Below are 16,268 nucleotides of genomic sequence, written 5' to 3' on the forward strand. Positions count from 1 at the left end.
TGGTGTGGGGGCTTAGTTGCTCCAAGGCATGTGGGATCTTCCTGGACCAGGGCTTGAACCCTTGTCCCCTGCATTGGCAGGTGGATTCTTAACCACTGCACCACCAGGGAAGCCCCTGCTACTTTTTTAAATATTCTCTATCACAAATCTGAAATTGTTATTTTGCCAAAATGTTTGAATTCAGTATTTAAAGTTACTTTCAGTGACTTGACTATTGTGACTTTATTGCAGACTTTTGAATCAGCTGTGCAAGAGAATGTCAGCATTAATGGGCAAGCATGGCAGGAAGCTTCAGACAATTACTTTATGGGTATGTGATTTCACTTTGTCCCTCTGTCATTCATTTCTGAGTTATTTTTGTGGCTAGTTTTATTTATTTATTTTATTTTATTTTATTTTATTTTTGGTCATGCTGCGAGGCTTGCAGGGTCTTAGTTCCCCAACCAGGGATCAAACTTGTACAGAGTCCTAACCACTGGACCCCCAGGGAATTCCCTCTAGTTTTATTTTGAGTGCTAATTCTTAATCCCCATTTTCAGTGTCACTTCTTTTAAAATTCCTTTAGTGGAAGAGTTCCTTTGCTGGAAAAAAGAGAAAAGTAATCTAGAAGACTATTGAGGTCGTAAGCTGAGGCAAACAACGTAGTGGTTACTGTGATCCTTTATATTGATATATACTATCTGGCCTTCCCAATAAGACTTTCATCTGATTAAACTTCAAAAGTACCCTTGTCAATAGCTTATTGGAAAATACTGTAGAACTATCCCCAGATGAAGAAACAGGTCCAGAGAATCCCTATGCTTAATACTTTATAAATCAAGTTGTATTTTTACAAGTGATCCTTTGAGTAGATAGTGAAGTACTCTTAGAAATGTGAAGTTAAACTATAAAAGTACCATGTAAAAGATGAGGTCAGTATTTGTAGAAACCTCCTTGATAAAACAGAGTGTTTTCCTGGTGTAGAGCAGACTAGATTGTACCCTAACTAATGTTGTTGACATATCTAAAGAAAAAGTTTTAATAGAAAGAAAATGGTCAGTGTAGGAAGGAAAAAATGTAGTAGAAAAAGAGTGATCAATGTGGGAAGAGAGGCAGAACTCTCCAGCAATGTCCAGGAGAAGGGCTGCCCCATAAGAGGACTGGAGTGTCTTGTTGGTCCCCATGGTGATAGTATGGAGATTTGACCAGCATAGATTGGTATCACTGCTAGCTGTTCAGCTTAACCACTTATACCCTTGAGCTTATTCCAAGCCCATCAGGATACCCTTGAGCTTATTCCAAGCCCATCAAGTAATTCTCTGTGGCTATAATTTTTCTCGTCAACATTAAGATAATTCTTTGCCCAGAAGACTTCACTGTTTAATCCTCGGCATTATTACAGTTATCTCTTCAAAGTCACCAAAGTTCACTTTCCGGTTTATATGTTAAAATGGAAAAAATAACATCAGATTTTCCAAATATTATCAGAGTGATTGCCAATTAGTGGGGGAGGGGCAGTGTATCATAATCACCTTGGAGTATTTTCACCCTACACAGCTTCTACTGTGTGTTCAACTGACTCTTGTTCTTTGAAGTTCACTTTGGAATCGCTTTATTGATTGGTCCAGACTGCCTTCAGCAATATGATTCATCAGTTTATAGATTACCATGTATTTTCTGACAGGTTGGCAGCCTGGGTAGATGGCTCTGAAGTGTGGATATCCTCTATCCCTTTTCCCCCTTATAACTCTGAGGGGAAATAGTTGAGAATACTACATTTTTAACTTCTTTCATGGGCACTTGATAAATGCCAGACACTGCCAAATTCCAGGAAATAGATGAAAAGATATGGTTCTTACCATTTAGGAACTCATCATTAAGGGAAGGAAATAGACAAAGAATCACTATTACTCTTCAGGAAGTAGAAGAAGAGGTAACAGAGTAGGTTGTTGTTAAAGGAAATGCATTTAATAAGTAAGCGTGTGCTAGACAGAAAGGAGGTAGGAAGGACATTTGAAGCAAAGAGAAAAGCATATGCAAAGACACAAAGGAGTGATATGTTTGCAAAATGTCAGCAGTGAATTGGGAATACTAATGACAGATGTGGCCAGAAAGATAAGTTGGGACCAGATCACAAAAAACCCTGTAGGATATGCTGAGGAATCTGCACTTTATCCTGTAGGTAATAGGAAGCTGGTGAAGGTTTTTAAAGTAAAATTACAGTAGTCCCTTCTTATCTGAGGGGGATGGGTTCCAGGACGCCCAGTGGATGCCTGAAATCTCAGATACTACCAAACCCTATATCTACTATTTTTTAAAAAATTTTATTGAAGTATAGTTGATTTACAGTGTTGTGTTAATTTTTTCTGTACAGTAAAGTGACTCAGTTATACATATATTTATATTCTTTTTCATATTCTTTTCCATGATGGTTTGTCACAGGATATTGAATATAGTTCCCAGTGCTATACAGTACGACCTTGTTGTTTATCCATCCTATATATATCTATGATAGAGTTTAATTTAGAAATCAGGCTCAGCAAGAGATTAACAGCTATAACTAATAATAAAATAGAACAATTATAATAATACACTATAATGAAAGTTATAGGAATATGATCTCTCTCCCTCATTCTCAGAATATCTTATTGTACAAATTTAATGCCTTTTCCATCTTAACTAAGGACGTATCATGCAATATGGCTGTAACTTTTGCAGTTTGAGGTACGACAACAAAGCTAGTACAGATTTCTTTTTCCTTCTTCACAATTTCGTGGATAGAGGATTTATTCTTACTGTCAATCTTAGCAACTTCAGCATACAATTTTTTTCCTTTATTAAGTTGTGAACTTTCACCTTTTCATTTAACGGAAGCACAGCTTCTCTTTGCCATATTTGAATTGGCAGCATCACTACTCTTGTGCTTTGGGCCCATTATTAAGTATCAATAAAATAAGGGTTACTTGAAAACAAGCACCACGATACTGCAGCAATGGCTACCAAGTGACTAATGGGCAGGATACACTGGACAGAGGGATGATTCATGTCCTGGGTGGGACAGAGCAGGATGTTGCGAGATTTCATCATGCCGCTCAGAATGGTGGACAATTTAAAACTTACATATTTTCCATGTAATATTTTCAGAGCATGGTTGACCATGGGTAACTGAAACTGCAGAAAGTGAAACCGCAGATAAGGGTGCACTACTATTACAAGAAAAGGCTTGTGTTTTAGAAAGCTAACTGCTGGCTGTGTGGGGGACAGATTGGAGAAGGGAGAAATTCCAGGGAGAACCTCTAAGACCTTAGGACGTTATTGCAGTAATACACCAAAAGGTGGTGAAGACTTACCCTAAGAAAGGAGAGAAGAGGATGGGTTCAAGAGATGTTAGCAGGTAGAATTAATAGGATCTGTGTCTGATCTGATACATAGAATCAATAAGTAAGCTTCACAAGGGCAGAGGTTTTTTTTGTCTGTTTTGTTCATTGAGATCATTGTGCAAATGAGTGAATGAATGAATGTGCAAATGAAACCAACTTCCTCCCTGCCCCTCTACCCTGAAAGGAATTGAATTCAGAAGGCTGGACCTGACACATTTAAGAATTAAAAGATAAGTTCCTTGAGAGCAGGGATTATATATTTTTTTCTCATCACTATGTTTTCAATACTTGGCTTGGCACGCAGTACATATTTGTTAGATTAATGACAAATTCTTCCCTGCTCAAATTTATACATTTCAGTTTTGTAGCTTTATCATTAGGTGGCGCTAAGAAACCATTTTCTCTTCTACGTGGAAGATTTAGCTGGGAGATTTGTTTTTTTAAACTGATTGTGAAATAGTTAACAATATTCCTTTCAGGCTAGTGATTGAACTTTTTAAATAATAAATTAAAATATAGGGAAGACTGCTCATTTAAATGAATATTCAAAGTAAGAAATGACTATATTTTATAATATTCTCAGAAGAAGTAATTTAATTGGACTTGGTGAATATTTTTTTCATGAATGCAAGGCCATACATGATATATACCTCATTAATCTTTATGATATATATGTTTATGCTGATGTATGTCAGCAGTGTCTCAAAATGTTCTCAAAATATGTAACATGTTTCAGACTTCTCCCTAATGAAGCTCTACTCAATAAAATAAATAGATCTATTTCTATGATAGACTTTGACATAGCAGAACACAAATGACGTAAGACCAGTTAAGCTGAGGACCTAGCTCTTTAGTATTTTTAGCTACTTAATATTTGCTACTTTTTAAAGTGATTTTCAAAATAAAGTTGATGTATCCCCTGCATTCATTTCATCTGGGGTGCTTAATTTCTGGGCCCCATTCCAGAGAACTCTACTAGGAATCAAAATTTCTGCACTTCTCCTTACCAAAGAGTATGTACTGTATGATTTCATTTATGTAAAATTCTAGGAAATGAAAACTAGAATATAGTGACAAAAATTTGATCGGCGATTGCCTGGGGATAGAGAGCAGTTTGGGAGGAGCAGGAGGGAGAGATTACAAGGGAGCATTAGGAAACTTAGGGGTGATGGTTGTGTTCATTATCTTGACTGTAGTGGTGGTTTCAAGGGTATACACATATGTCAAAACTTATCAAATCGTATACTTTAAATAGGTACAGCTCACTGTATGACAGATATACCTCAATAAAGCTGTTTTTCAAAAAGTAAAAAAAAATGTCTGCATTTCTGACAAGTTCCCCAGGTGATTATTCATTCTTTCAGAGTTTGAGAATCAGTACATCTGACTCTTGAACAACTCAGGTTTGAACTGCAAGAGTCCACTCATACAGGGATTTTTTTCACCAAATACAGTACGACACCATTTGTAGCTGGTTGAATCCACAGATGTGGAAACTCTAAAGTTTCCACAGAGGGCAAACTATAAAGTTATGCTTGGATTTTTGACGGCAAGGATGGTTGGTGTCCCTAACCTCCACGTTGTGCAAGGGTCAACTGTACTTTAAAACATAGGAAAGCAACTGATAAGATAGCTTTAGCCAAATCAAAGAAACTCTAAAGTCACCATATCTTTTATGTTTTCCTACCATTTATCCAGTTGTACCTGTTTCAAATCTAGCTATTCCACTCACTGCTATTGTTACGGCTTTGGTTCACCACATGACAAAGTCAAAACTTATTAGCATCCCTGATGTTAAATGTTCTTTACAGTGTGGCTCTTCTATATATTATCATCCTTTTTTCCTTATACTTTAACCTGCAGCCATTTAGATCTTTTTCTGTTTCCTAAAGACTCTTTGATCTTGCAGATACTGTTTTCTCTGCCTCAAATGCATCTCCCTATTATTTTTTTCCCTACCTTCTTTTATGCAGTGGATTTACACTTACATTTCAAGTTCCAAATCAAATGTTATTTTCTCTTTAAAGTCTTAAATTCCCAAGGCAGAGTTAGTGTTCCACTGTTCTTTGTCCAGATAGCATTTTGTTCATACCTCTACTGTATTTATTCAGTTGTTTTGCAGTTGTATGTCTGTTTCTTCCAGTGAACCGTGAGCTCTTAGAGAACAGGGATTATGTTATGTTCATCTTTGTATTTCTCTGATTTAGGCTCGGCTTTCCATAGGGGCTCAGTAAGTAATCGACTGTTCAATGAATAAATGAATCAGTTACCAAAGTGGAGCATCCATTAACTTGCCGTATTTGTTTTCCTTAAATTTTGTGTTTTCTAAATTTAGTTTATTATGTTACATTTTCATATAGAATATTAAAAAATGTGTTTTAAGGAATTTTTTGATATTATTTTTCCCTTGAAATAGATTCTGATATCAAAGTCCTTGAAGACCAGTTTGATGAAATCATAGTTGATATAGCCACAAAACGTAAGCAGTATCCCAGAAAGATCCTTGAATGTGTCATCAAAATCATAAAAGCAAAACAAGAAATTCTGGTAAGATGATTTACCTTTAAAATAGTAAATTTTATGTAATGTCTATTTTACTACAGTAAAAAAATTAAAGTATGAGATCCAAGTGGAGGTAAGTGACATTTTGTTTTCTTTGTCTTTCCTGCCTCAGTTACTACTGTTTGTCTCCTTCTAAGTCACACTAGGTTTTGAATACAGCTGATGATAAAATAAAATAGAATTTGAAGATAGAAGACTGACAGTGACTTAATTCTGAGACCAGGAGGGAAAAAGAAATGTATTTTTTAAGCCTTTTCCTTCTATCCGTCATTTGTGTTTGGTATATGTTTATGTATTTTGGAAGACCCTTTAGTTAAATCGATGATGAAGATTGGCTACCTGTTTTGTAACAACAAAATTTGCTTTATGAATTGTGTATAATTTGTTTTGTTCCAAAAATCATGATGAGGTGGAAGTAGGTTTGCTGGGAATGGCATTGCCTGTGGAGTGAGACATACATGTTGCTTTTGATTGTGCTTTACTTTTTGTCATTAGTTTTTGAAATTAGCATACTTTCACATATAAATTTTCTAGTTGCTTTCCTTTCAGGAATTGTTTTAGAGAGTGAAGACAGGTACTTTCTCTAAAACATTTTAGTTATCATTCTGTGAGAAAAAAATAATTATAAGCAAAATTTTTCATTTTTTTCTTCTATAGAAGTCAATCCTCCAAGAAATACCCCACTCCCTTTGCCTCATCCACTTTTAAAGTTTTTTCGGGAAAAACATTCAAAATGTATTTATTTTCCAGCATTTCCCTCTCTATTACTACCCTTCCTCCCCCACCCAAACCTAGTAATCAGTATTGCATAAAAGAAAGGAAGTTGGCCGGCCTAGGTGGGGTACTGCTGTGGAAGTTTAAAATTGATGCAAAATGGATGGGGTGAGGATACTAAAGACAGCTTTTTTTAAAAAACAAACAAACAACAACAACAAAAACTTTTTGGCTTCTGCTACTTTGGGCAAGAGAAAGGAGAGACATTCTTCTCTTTCTTTTTGCCTGAATTTTGGATCCCATTCTTATAGTTCTGCTATTGCAGTCCCAGTGTATCACAGGATACGTAGGTAGGCATTAGTGTGCTGATGTGGTAGTGGCCTGGCCACGTTTTTTTTTTTCTTTTTCTGGCCACTTTTTAAAACAGTTTCTGTGGGAATATGAGTTCTGAGTTCTAAACACTTTTCTTAAAATGAACTTTTGAAAACCAGTCCATTCATAATTTGAAAACTACCTTGTACTGTATAAACACAAGATTCCATCTCTATGCCTCTAATTTGCTTGATTGCTTTTCTTATGCTTTTTGTTTTTCCTGGTTTTTTTTTTTTTGGCTGCACCTTAGTTCCTTGACCAGGGATTGAACCCTGACCCTCAGCAACAAAAGCGTGGAGTCCTAACCACTGGACCACCAGGGAATTCCCTCTTATGCTTTTTTATGGTGCTATATCTTAGTGTATGCAGTAGGTGGCAATACTATAAAAGGTATAATTCAGTCTTAGTTTGATCTTTTCTTTTCTCCTCCCTTCCCTACAGATTTTCAGGATCTAATTTTGGGTTTTTTTGTTTGTTTTTGTTTTTTTAGCAAAAGAATGGTACTACTGACTAATAATATATTTGCTTATATAAACTGAAGAAAATGTTTGTATGAGGCACTAAGTTGTTAAATTAAATCTATTTTAATTTATTTTATGTTTAGAAGCAATACCACCCTGTTGTACATTCATTGGACCTAAAACATGACCCTGATCCAGGTGAGTCAGTGTTTATGGTAAAAATTAAGCATGAGCTTGTAATTTTCAGGAGTTCCTGATACTCTTTTAAAGGTTTCAGCATCAGGGTATCTTCCCTTTGATGCTCTAACTCACTACCAGTCATCAGTGTTTAACTCTCTTTTTCACTTAGGATTATAAGAACTTGCTCTAAACCTTCCGACTCAGAATCTCCAGGGCTAGGACCCAGGAATCTGGACTTTTATTAAGCACTCTCCTGACCTAGACTATTATAACACCTTGTCAATCTCTAACTTCTGTTATAATACCCTCCCATCTCTAATGCTATTAAACCATCCATTCTTTGCATTACAGCTAAAGTTATACTGTTAAAGCACTCATGGTGTCTCTCCTTAGTGTGATAACCATCACTGGTTTCTCATCATTTACAGAATAAAATCCAACAAAAATATAATGTTGAACTTAAGAAGAGATACATACACTTGTTATGCCTTTGAACTCAATTCTGTGTCCACTTAGGTGCATCCTCTAAATCACAAAGAAATAAAATTTATACCAATTTTGTAAATCCAGCAATAGAACTGACTTTGCTAAAAATGTGGATCATATGTATTTTTAAATGACTCTATTCTCACATTTAAAAATTTCTAGCAGTTTTCTTGAGACCTTCTGAAATTTGCCTTTGGTGCTCAAAAGTACCATTTCTGAAATATCAGTAAAACAGTTAAGACCTTCATTTATTTGTATGGGATTTCTATACTTATGGCTTTGAGTACCTCACCCTTGTTGAATTCTGATTTACTTTCTGACATGTCCCCTTGCCCTTCGTAAGTGTCCCAAGCCAATGAGATAAACTGAGAGGGGGAAGTAAAGATACTCTGAAATTGGTTAAAATCACAGCACTCACTGTATTTGATAATAAAAATTGACCTAGGACCTAACACTTAATTGTCATGGTTTACGAAAAAGGATTAGTTGCCAAAATGCAGTGGTTGACATATACTTGTTTTGGTTTTGAACAACAAAAAAATAATAATTGAAAAATGTGTTGTCACAATATACTCAAGTATTACTTTTTAACTATAGTTAATTCTCCAAAGAAACTTGGTTAACCTTTTTATCTTAGGAGGGAAAACAGGTTTATTTAAATGATCCTTTGACAGTCTACGTGATTTTCTTCCTACCATTCCAGTTATGTAGTATTAGTGGAAAAATCTTCTTTGTCATGTGATTCTGACTTCACAGTTAAGCAAATAATTAGAATCTATCTTTTGGATAAATTTTGAGATTTTTGTCATTATACATTTTCATAATGTTTATAAGCTTAGAATATCAGCAGCTCTTTAAGCACAGCAAAATTAACTTATTGTTTTATTAGCTGGATGTCCTTGGGCAAGTCACTTGACTTCAAGCCTCAGTTTCTTTATGATGAAGTCTACATAGCCTGATGCTTTAGGTGTGAATTCCAGCTCTGTCACTAAATGTTACAGAAATGTCCTGCCTACTCATTGAGGTTGTTATGAATCACATGAGATAAGGGGGTCTGTAAACTGTAACTAAAATAGATAAGTAGTAGTTTATAAGGAGATGCTGTGTAATAATAACCCTATTATAAATCCTATCCCTGGGCTTCCCTGGTGGTGCAGTGGTTAAGAATCCGCCTACCAATGCAGGGGACATGGGTTCGAGCCCTGGTCCGGGAAGATCCCACATGCCGCGGAGCAACTAAGCCCGTGTGCCACAACTGCTGAGCCCACATGCCACAACTACTGAAGCCTGTGCTCCACAGCAAGAGAAGTCACCACAATGAGGAGCCCACACACAACAACGAAGACCCAATGCAGCCAAAAATAAATAAATGAATTTATTAAAAAATAAAATAAAATAAATCCTGTCTCTTTTACAGGGGTACACCTAATAATACTACATAGCTTATAATACATTCAACTGATAAAATCATATGAAATTAATTAAAATGGCTTAGGAGAAAAGTGGAAAGCATAAATTTGTGTAGAAGTTAAAAATCTGAATAAGTTACATGGGAAAACTTTTTAGAGAACTTTTAGACACTTTTAAAGAAGGTTGTCTGGTTTTCAAAACCTGTTACTTAAGCAATGTATATAACAATTATTTGACATAGTTATGTTAGGAACTCTGGGGGATATGGAGATAAAAAAGATTCTCCCCGTAAAGAGCTTATGTCTGAGTAGAAATAAGAGATAAACATAAAACGGGATTCTTTCATGCTCTCCAACTGATTCCTTTCCCGGTTTTCCCCATCCGAGTAAACAGCACCTTCACCTACGTACTGCTTTAGTGAGAAGTCAACTTTGATTCTTTCCTCTCCTGAACTCCTCATCTACAATCCATCAATAAGTCCTATGAATTATTCCTTTGAAATATAATCTCACATTCATCCACTTCTCTTCACCTCTCTATTGTCACCTCTAATCTAGGTCACCATCACTCTAGCCAGGATTTGTAGACGTGCTTTCCTGAAGGTCTTCTGTTTCACTCTTATTCTCTTCCAGTCCTTTGCATACACCTCAAGCAGAGTTGATTTTTTTAAAAAATTCTTCAAATATTTCAAACATATAGAAAACATGGAGTATAACATAATGAACATCTTTGTATTTACCACTTATTTTTAAGGGCTATTCAAATTTGCCAAACTTGGGTCAGACCTTCTTAGGAATTAAAAGGTATGGATACAGTTGAAACTTTCTTTGTACCCTTCACCATCCCATTCCACTCCCTCTTACTTCAGAAGTAACCACCATCCTCAAGGTTAGTGGACCGTTCCTATCCATGTTTTTATGCTTTTATTGATACTTTATCAATGTATCCATAAACAATGTATGGCATTTGTTTTAAAATTTTACATAAATTGTATCATACCAGTCATATCATTCTGCAACTTATTTTCCCCCCTCAGTATTTTATACACACATATCTCTCTATTCATTTAGTGTCTAAATAATATTCCTGAGTATGAATACACCTCTGTAAATCCATTCCTCCACTGAGGGACACTTAGTTTCTTTTTTTTTTTTTGGCTGTTATAAACAATATTACAATGAATATTTTTATACCTGTGTCCTTATAAAGTGTAAATATGTCACATATTTTGTGGGGTAGATTTCTGAAAGCAAAATTTCTAGGTCCACAGGGCTTGTCTCTGTTCAGTTTTATTACATATGAGCTTTACTACCCCTCCAAAAGAGTCGTATCAGTTTACCGTCCCACCAGCAATGTTTGAAAGTTCTTGCTTCTCTACATTTTGCCAACAATTATTACTGTCAGGCTTTCTGTATTTTTTTTTTTTTTTCCGCCAATTTGATGGACATGCGATAGTATTTAAAGTGAGGTTGAGCATCCCTGAATTCCCTATTTATATTCTTTGCCCGTTTTTTGGTTGGGTTATTTGAATTTTCCTTATTCATTTCTAAGAGTCATATACACAGGCACATGAATGTACATGCACACACACATTATGGGTATTTAGGTTATGAGCACTGTAAATATTTGCTCTAAATTTTTGGCTTGTCTTCTAACTTTATAATGACATATATGTTTACATAAGTTTTAATGTAGTCGGATTTACCAGAGTTTTTCCATTATAAATGCTCTTTCAGTGCCTTTAAGTGTCTATCTAAATGACATAAAGATCCTTTGTTATTTTATTTATAGACTTATCATGTTTAGGTCTTGAATACAACCGAATTTTTAAAAAAAATTTATAAGGAAGGGATCTAATTTCTACTGTACTGGTAGCTAGTTGTCTTAGCATCATTTATTGAATAGTCCATCTCTTTTCCACTGCTTTGTAATGTCACTCTCTAATATACTAAGTTTCCATGTATTTGGGGGTCTGTTTCCGGGCTCTGTCTCTCTTTTTCTTTTTTTTTTTTCTGGGCCCGCGTCTTGTGGGATCTTAGTTCCCTGACCAGGGATTGAACCCTGGCCCTTGCCAGTGAAAATGTGGAGTCTTAACCACTGGACCACCAGGGAATTCCTCTGGATTCTCTTAACGTTATTCATTGACTTGGCTGTCTCAGCACCATTAGCACACTTTTTAAGTTTCTGTAGTTTAAAAGAAGTCTTGATATCTTGCAATTTCTTCCAAATTTTGTTGCCTGTTTTTGGCCCTTTACTCTTCCATAGGAATTTTTAGGATCAACTTGTAAAATTGCTTGAAAAATCTTATTGGGATTTGATTGGGATTGCATTTAATTTATAGATAAATTTGGAGAGAAGTGCCACGTTTACAATATATGTCTTCCCATTTGTGAACATATTATATCTCATTTTGGGTTTTTCAAAATGTCCTCCAATAGTGTTTTATAAACACATGTAATAAAGATGTTTATAAGAGTGCTGCCTGCTTGCTATGTTGAAAACAGTGTTATTTAAGGGACTGGATCTGATAAGATATTCTGTAATGCATGTAGAGAAGTGTTTAAAGACATGTAATAAAGATGGTTTTAAGGAAAAAACAGTATTTTATAAATTTCTCCACATAGGTTTTACACATCTTTTATTTGTTCCTAGATACCTTTTTGTAGCTATTGTAAATAGTAATATTTTGGGATTGCACATTGTAAATGAATATTCCTGGTGTTTAGGAATACCATCGATTTTTATTTGCTGAACTCTTGTTAGTTCTAATGGATTATCTAATTTCAACTAGATTTTAAAAATGTAGATAATCATATCATTTGCAAGTAATGCTAGGTTTTATCTTTTTCCTAACTTTATACATGTTCTATTTTTGTCTTATTATTACATTGATTAGAGCCTCCATTATAAATATTTAGGGGGTGCGGGAAGGATAAATCAGGAGTTTGGGATTAGCAGATGCAAACTACTACATATAAAACAGATAAATAACAAGGTCCTAATGTATAGCACAGGGAACTATATTCAATGTCCTATAATAAACCATAATGGAAAAGAATATGAAAAAGAATATATATATGTATGTATAACTGAATCAGCTTGCAGTACCCCAGAAACTAACACAGCATTATAAATCAACTATACTTCAACAAAAAAATTTTTAAGGAAAAAAAACCAAAAACTGAAAAAAAAACAACCTCCAGTGTAATGTTGAATACTAGTAATGATAGTGGCCATGATATATTTTTTTTTTCAATTTATTTTATTTATTTATTTTTGGCTGTGTTTGGTCTTCGTTGCTGCGCGGGCTTTCTCTAATTGTGGCGAGCAGGGGCTATTCTTGGTTACAGCGCGTGGGCTTCTCATTGCGGTGGCTTCTCTTGTTGGGGAGCACGGGCTCTAGGTGAGCGGGCTTCAGTAGTTGCAGCATGCGGGCACAGTGGTTGTGGCTCACAGGCTCTAGAGTGCAGGCTCAGTAGTTGTGGTGCACGGGCTTAGTTGCTCCATGGCATGTGGGATCTTCCCAGACCAGGGCTCGAACCCATGTCCCCTGCATTGGCAGGTGGATTCTTAACCACTCCGCCACCAGGGAAGCCCAGTGGCCATGATATTTTAAAATTATGAATAAATGTTTAATTTTATTGAACACTTCTTTTGCATCAACTGAGATCATATACTTGTTTGACCAACTTTATTGAGGTATAATTTACATATAATAAAATACATCAATTTTATGCATACAGTTTGAGTTTTGACAAATGTATACAACTATGTAACTGTGACCACAATTCAGATATAGAATTTTTCATCACTCATGAAGTTCCCTTGTGCCCCTAGATCATATGCTTTTTTGTCTCTAACTGTTAATATGGTGAGTTAACAGTGACAGATTTTTCTGATGGTTATCTTTGCATTCATAGAGAAAACCCCACACTCATTAGTATATTTTTTCTTTTATACACTTGAATTAAATTTACTTATACTCTATACCTGTGTTTTATTTAGTATATTAACCTATAGTATATTTGCATCTGTAGTCACACAAAAAATAAACATGTGTTTTAAAACATACTGAACGGGCAGGAATAGAGACATAGACGTAGAGAATGGATGTGTGGACATGGTGGGGAGGGGTGGGGAGGGTGGGACGGGTTGGGAGATTGGGAGTGACATGTATACACTACCATGTGTAAAATAGCTAGTGAGAACATGCTGTAAAGCACAGGAAGCTCAGCTCGGTGCTCTGTGACGACCTAGACGGGTGGGATGGGGGGCAGAAGGGAGGTCCAAGAGGGAGAGGATATATGTATACATAAAGCTGATTCACTTCACTGTACAGCAGAAACTAACACAACATTGTAAAGCAATTACACTAATAATAATAAAAAGTTTGCTCTAAATGTCTCCAAAATATTGCTACAATTTAATGAAGACGTGGTGGATAGGTGTTGGAAATAGATGGCAATTTAACAAATCCTTTTTGTATAGAATTGAAGTTCAAAGTCACTAACTTTTAGAAAGAAAAGAGGCAGGATGGAGGGTGGGGTGGGTGGGAGGTTCAAGAGGGGGGATATAGATATGCATATGGCTGATGCACTTCATTGTACAGTGGAAGCTGGCCCAACATTGTGGAGCAATTATACTCTAATAAGGAAAAAAATAATAGTAAAGCAGGTGAACTTCAATGAAAAAAACAAACCATACTGTCTCTTTCCAGTTTTGTCATCAAGGTTATGCTGCCCTCATAAAATAGTTTCTAAATGTTGGAGGTTTTTTGTTCTTTGAAGAGTTGATAAGGTTCATGTATAAAACTGTGTGAGCCTGGGGTATGTATGGGGGTAAGTTTGACTTAACTGATTTAGTATACTTAATGGTTATTGATTTCTTCAGGTTTTTAATTTTTTCTTGAATCAAATTTGGTAGTATTTGTTTGGAAAATAGTCTGTTTCATCCATGTGTTCAATATGTTGGTATGAAACAGTTTGTAGTAGTTGCTTGTAATTAAAAAAATTTGTTCCACATATGCTTATTTCTTAATGTTGTTTGTTTTTGCTTTCTCTTTTTTCTTGATATCTTGCTCTAGATTTCTTTGTTTTTATTGGTCTTTGCAGAGAGTCAGCTTTTAGTTTTGCTGAGTTTCTCTATTGTTTTTTTACTTTTCTGGTTCCTTGAGTTCTGATCTTATCTTTAGTGTGGTCTTCCTGCTTTCTTGAGTTTTCTCTGTTATTTTTAGCTTCTTGAGTTAAACACTTAAGTTTACTTCAGTCTTATTTTTTAATAAATATGTTTAAGGATGCATTTAGATTTATCTCTAAGTCCTGCTTTAGCCATATCCTCGAGACATGACATGTAGAACTTTCACAATTCAGCTCTGAATATTTTTTTGTTTCCAAATATAGGAGTTTTACTATTTTCCCTCTTTTTTGCCATCTATCATGTTGATAGATTTTTCTTTATTCTCTTATTTTCCTTTTTTCTGGTTTGGAAGCTATATGCTATGCTTCTTTTCCTTTAGTGTTACCTGTAAAATTTTAGCATACTATAATTTTAAAGTTATCTAACACAGTCGGGAGTTATTCAGTATTTCAAGTCCCCTCCTGGGCAAGAAAAGGACTTTATTACACATTACCCACTGAATAAGCACACCCCTCCCCCAATTTTCCTTCTTGTTTGTGTCTAGAACTTTAGTTCTTCTCTTGTTAAAAAACACTTCAATAGTTGCTGCTTTTTTGCACTCAGTGGTTAATTAAATTTATAGCAAAATGTTCCAAACTCTCTGTCATGGCTTCCTTCTAGGTTTACTACTCTGTTGATGGGTTCCTTAGGTACTTTGAGTAAAAGTCTGTGGGCGGTAGACTCTTAGATTTTATTTCATGCTCTTGAATTTTGTTTTATTTACTTTCACTTACCATATGGAATATATTACATCATTATCTTTGACACTTATTTTTTTCTAGTGGCTTTATTGAGGTACAGTTCATATACTATCCCGTTCACCCATTTAAAGTGTGCAACTCGATATTCACAGGGTTTTATGCAGCCATCACTATAATTAATTTTTAAACATTTTCATCACTTCAAAAAGAAACCCCACATTCTCCCCCTAATCTCTCATCCCTCTCCCTTGGCCCTAGGCAACCATTAATCTGCTTTCTATCTCTATAGATTTGACTATTCTAGACATTTCTTATAAATTAAATCATGTAATATGTCATCCTTTAAGAATGGCTTCTTTGGATTAGCATGTTTTCGAGGTCCATGTTGTAGCATGTATCAGTATTTCATTTCTTTTTTTTGCCAAATATTCTATTTTATGGACATATCACATTTTATTTATCCATTTATCAATATATAGCTATTGAGTTGTTTCTGCTTTTGGTTGTTATGAATAATTCTGCTATGAACATTTGTGTACAAGTTATTTTATGGACATATGTTTACAGTTCTCTTGAGTATATATAGCTAGGAATGGGATTGCTGGATCATATGGGAACTCTATGTTTAGAGGAACTGTTGAACTGTTTTCCAAAGTGGCTGCCCCATTTCACATTTCCACCAGCAGTGTTCGAGGGTTCTAGTTCCTCCACATCCTCATCAGCTCTTGTTATTTTCTGTCTTTTTTTTTTTTTTAATTGGAGTAAAATTGCTTTACAATGTTATGCTAGTTTCTGCTGTACAGTGAAGTGAATCAGCTATATGTCTACCTATATCCCCACCCTCTTGG

At 35.3% G+C, this 16,268-nt stretch overlaps 1 protein-coding gene across 2 annotated transcripts in view; it reads left to right on the forward strand.

Moving 5' to 3' along the window:
* The window catches only part of NSL1 (NSL1 component of MIS12 kinetochore complex), a 39,193-nt gene that overhangs the window by 2,030 nt on the left and 20,895 nt on the right, over positions 1 to 16,268 (forward strand). For both annotated transcript variants that reach the window (XM_024750989.1, XM_024750988.1), the window contains exons 2-4: positions 232 to 310; positions 5,776 to 5,906; positions 7,612 to 7,666. In XM_024750989.1, the coding sequence (XP_024606757.1) occupies positions 232 to 310; positions 5,776 to 5,906; positions 7,612 to 7,666 (265 nt within the window). The remainder of the gene's footprint in view (positions 1 to 231; positions 311 to 5,775; positions 5,907 to 7,611; positions 7,667 to 16,268) is intronic.

The sequence above is a fragment of the Neophocaena asiaeorientalis genome, unplaced genomic scaffold (genome assembly GCF_003031525.2).
Source record: "Neophocaena asiaeorientalis asiaeorientalis breed wild unplaced genomic scaffold, Neophocaena_asiaeorientalis_V1.1 scaffold67, whole genome shotgun sequence".
Lineage (NCBI taxonomy): Eukaryota > Metazoa > Chordata > Mammalia > Artiodactyla > Phocoenidae > Neophocaena > Neophocaena asiaeorientalis.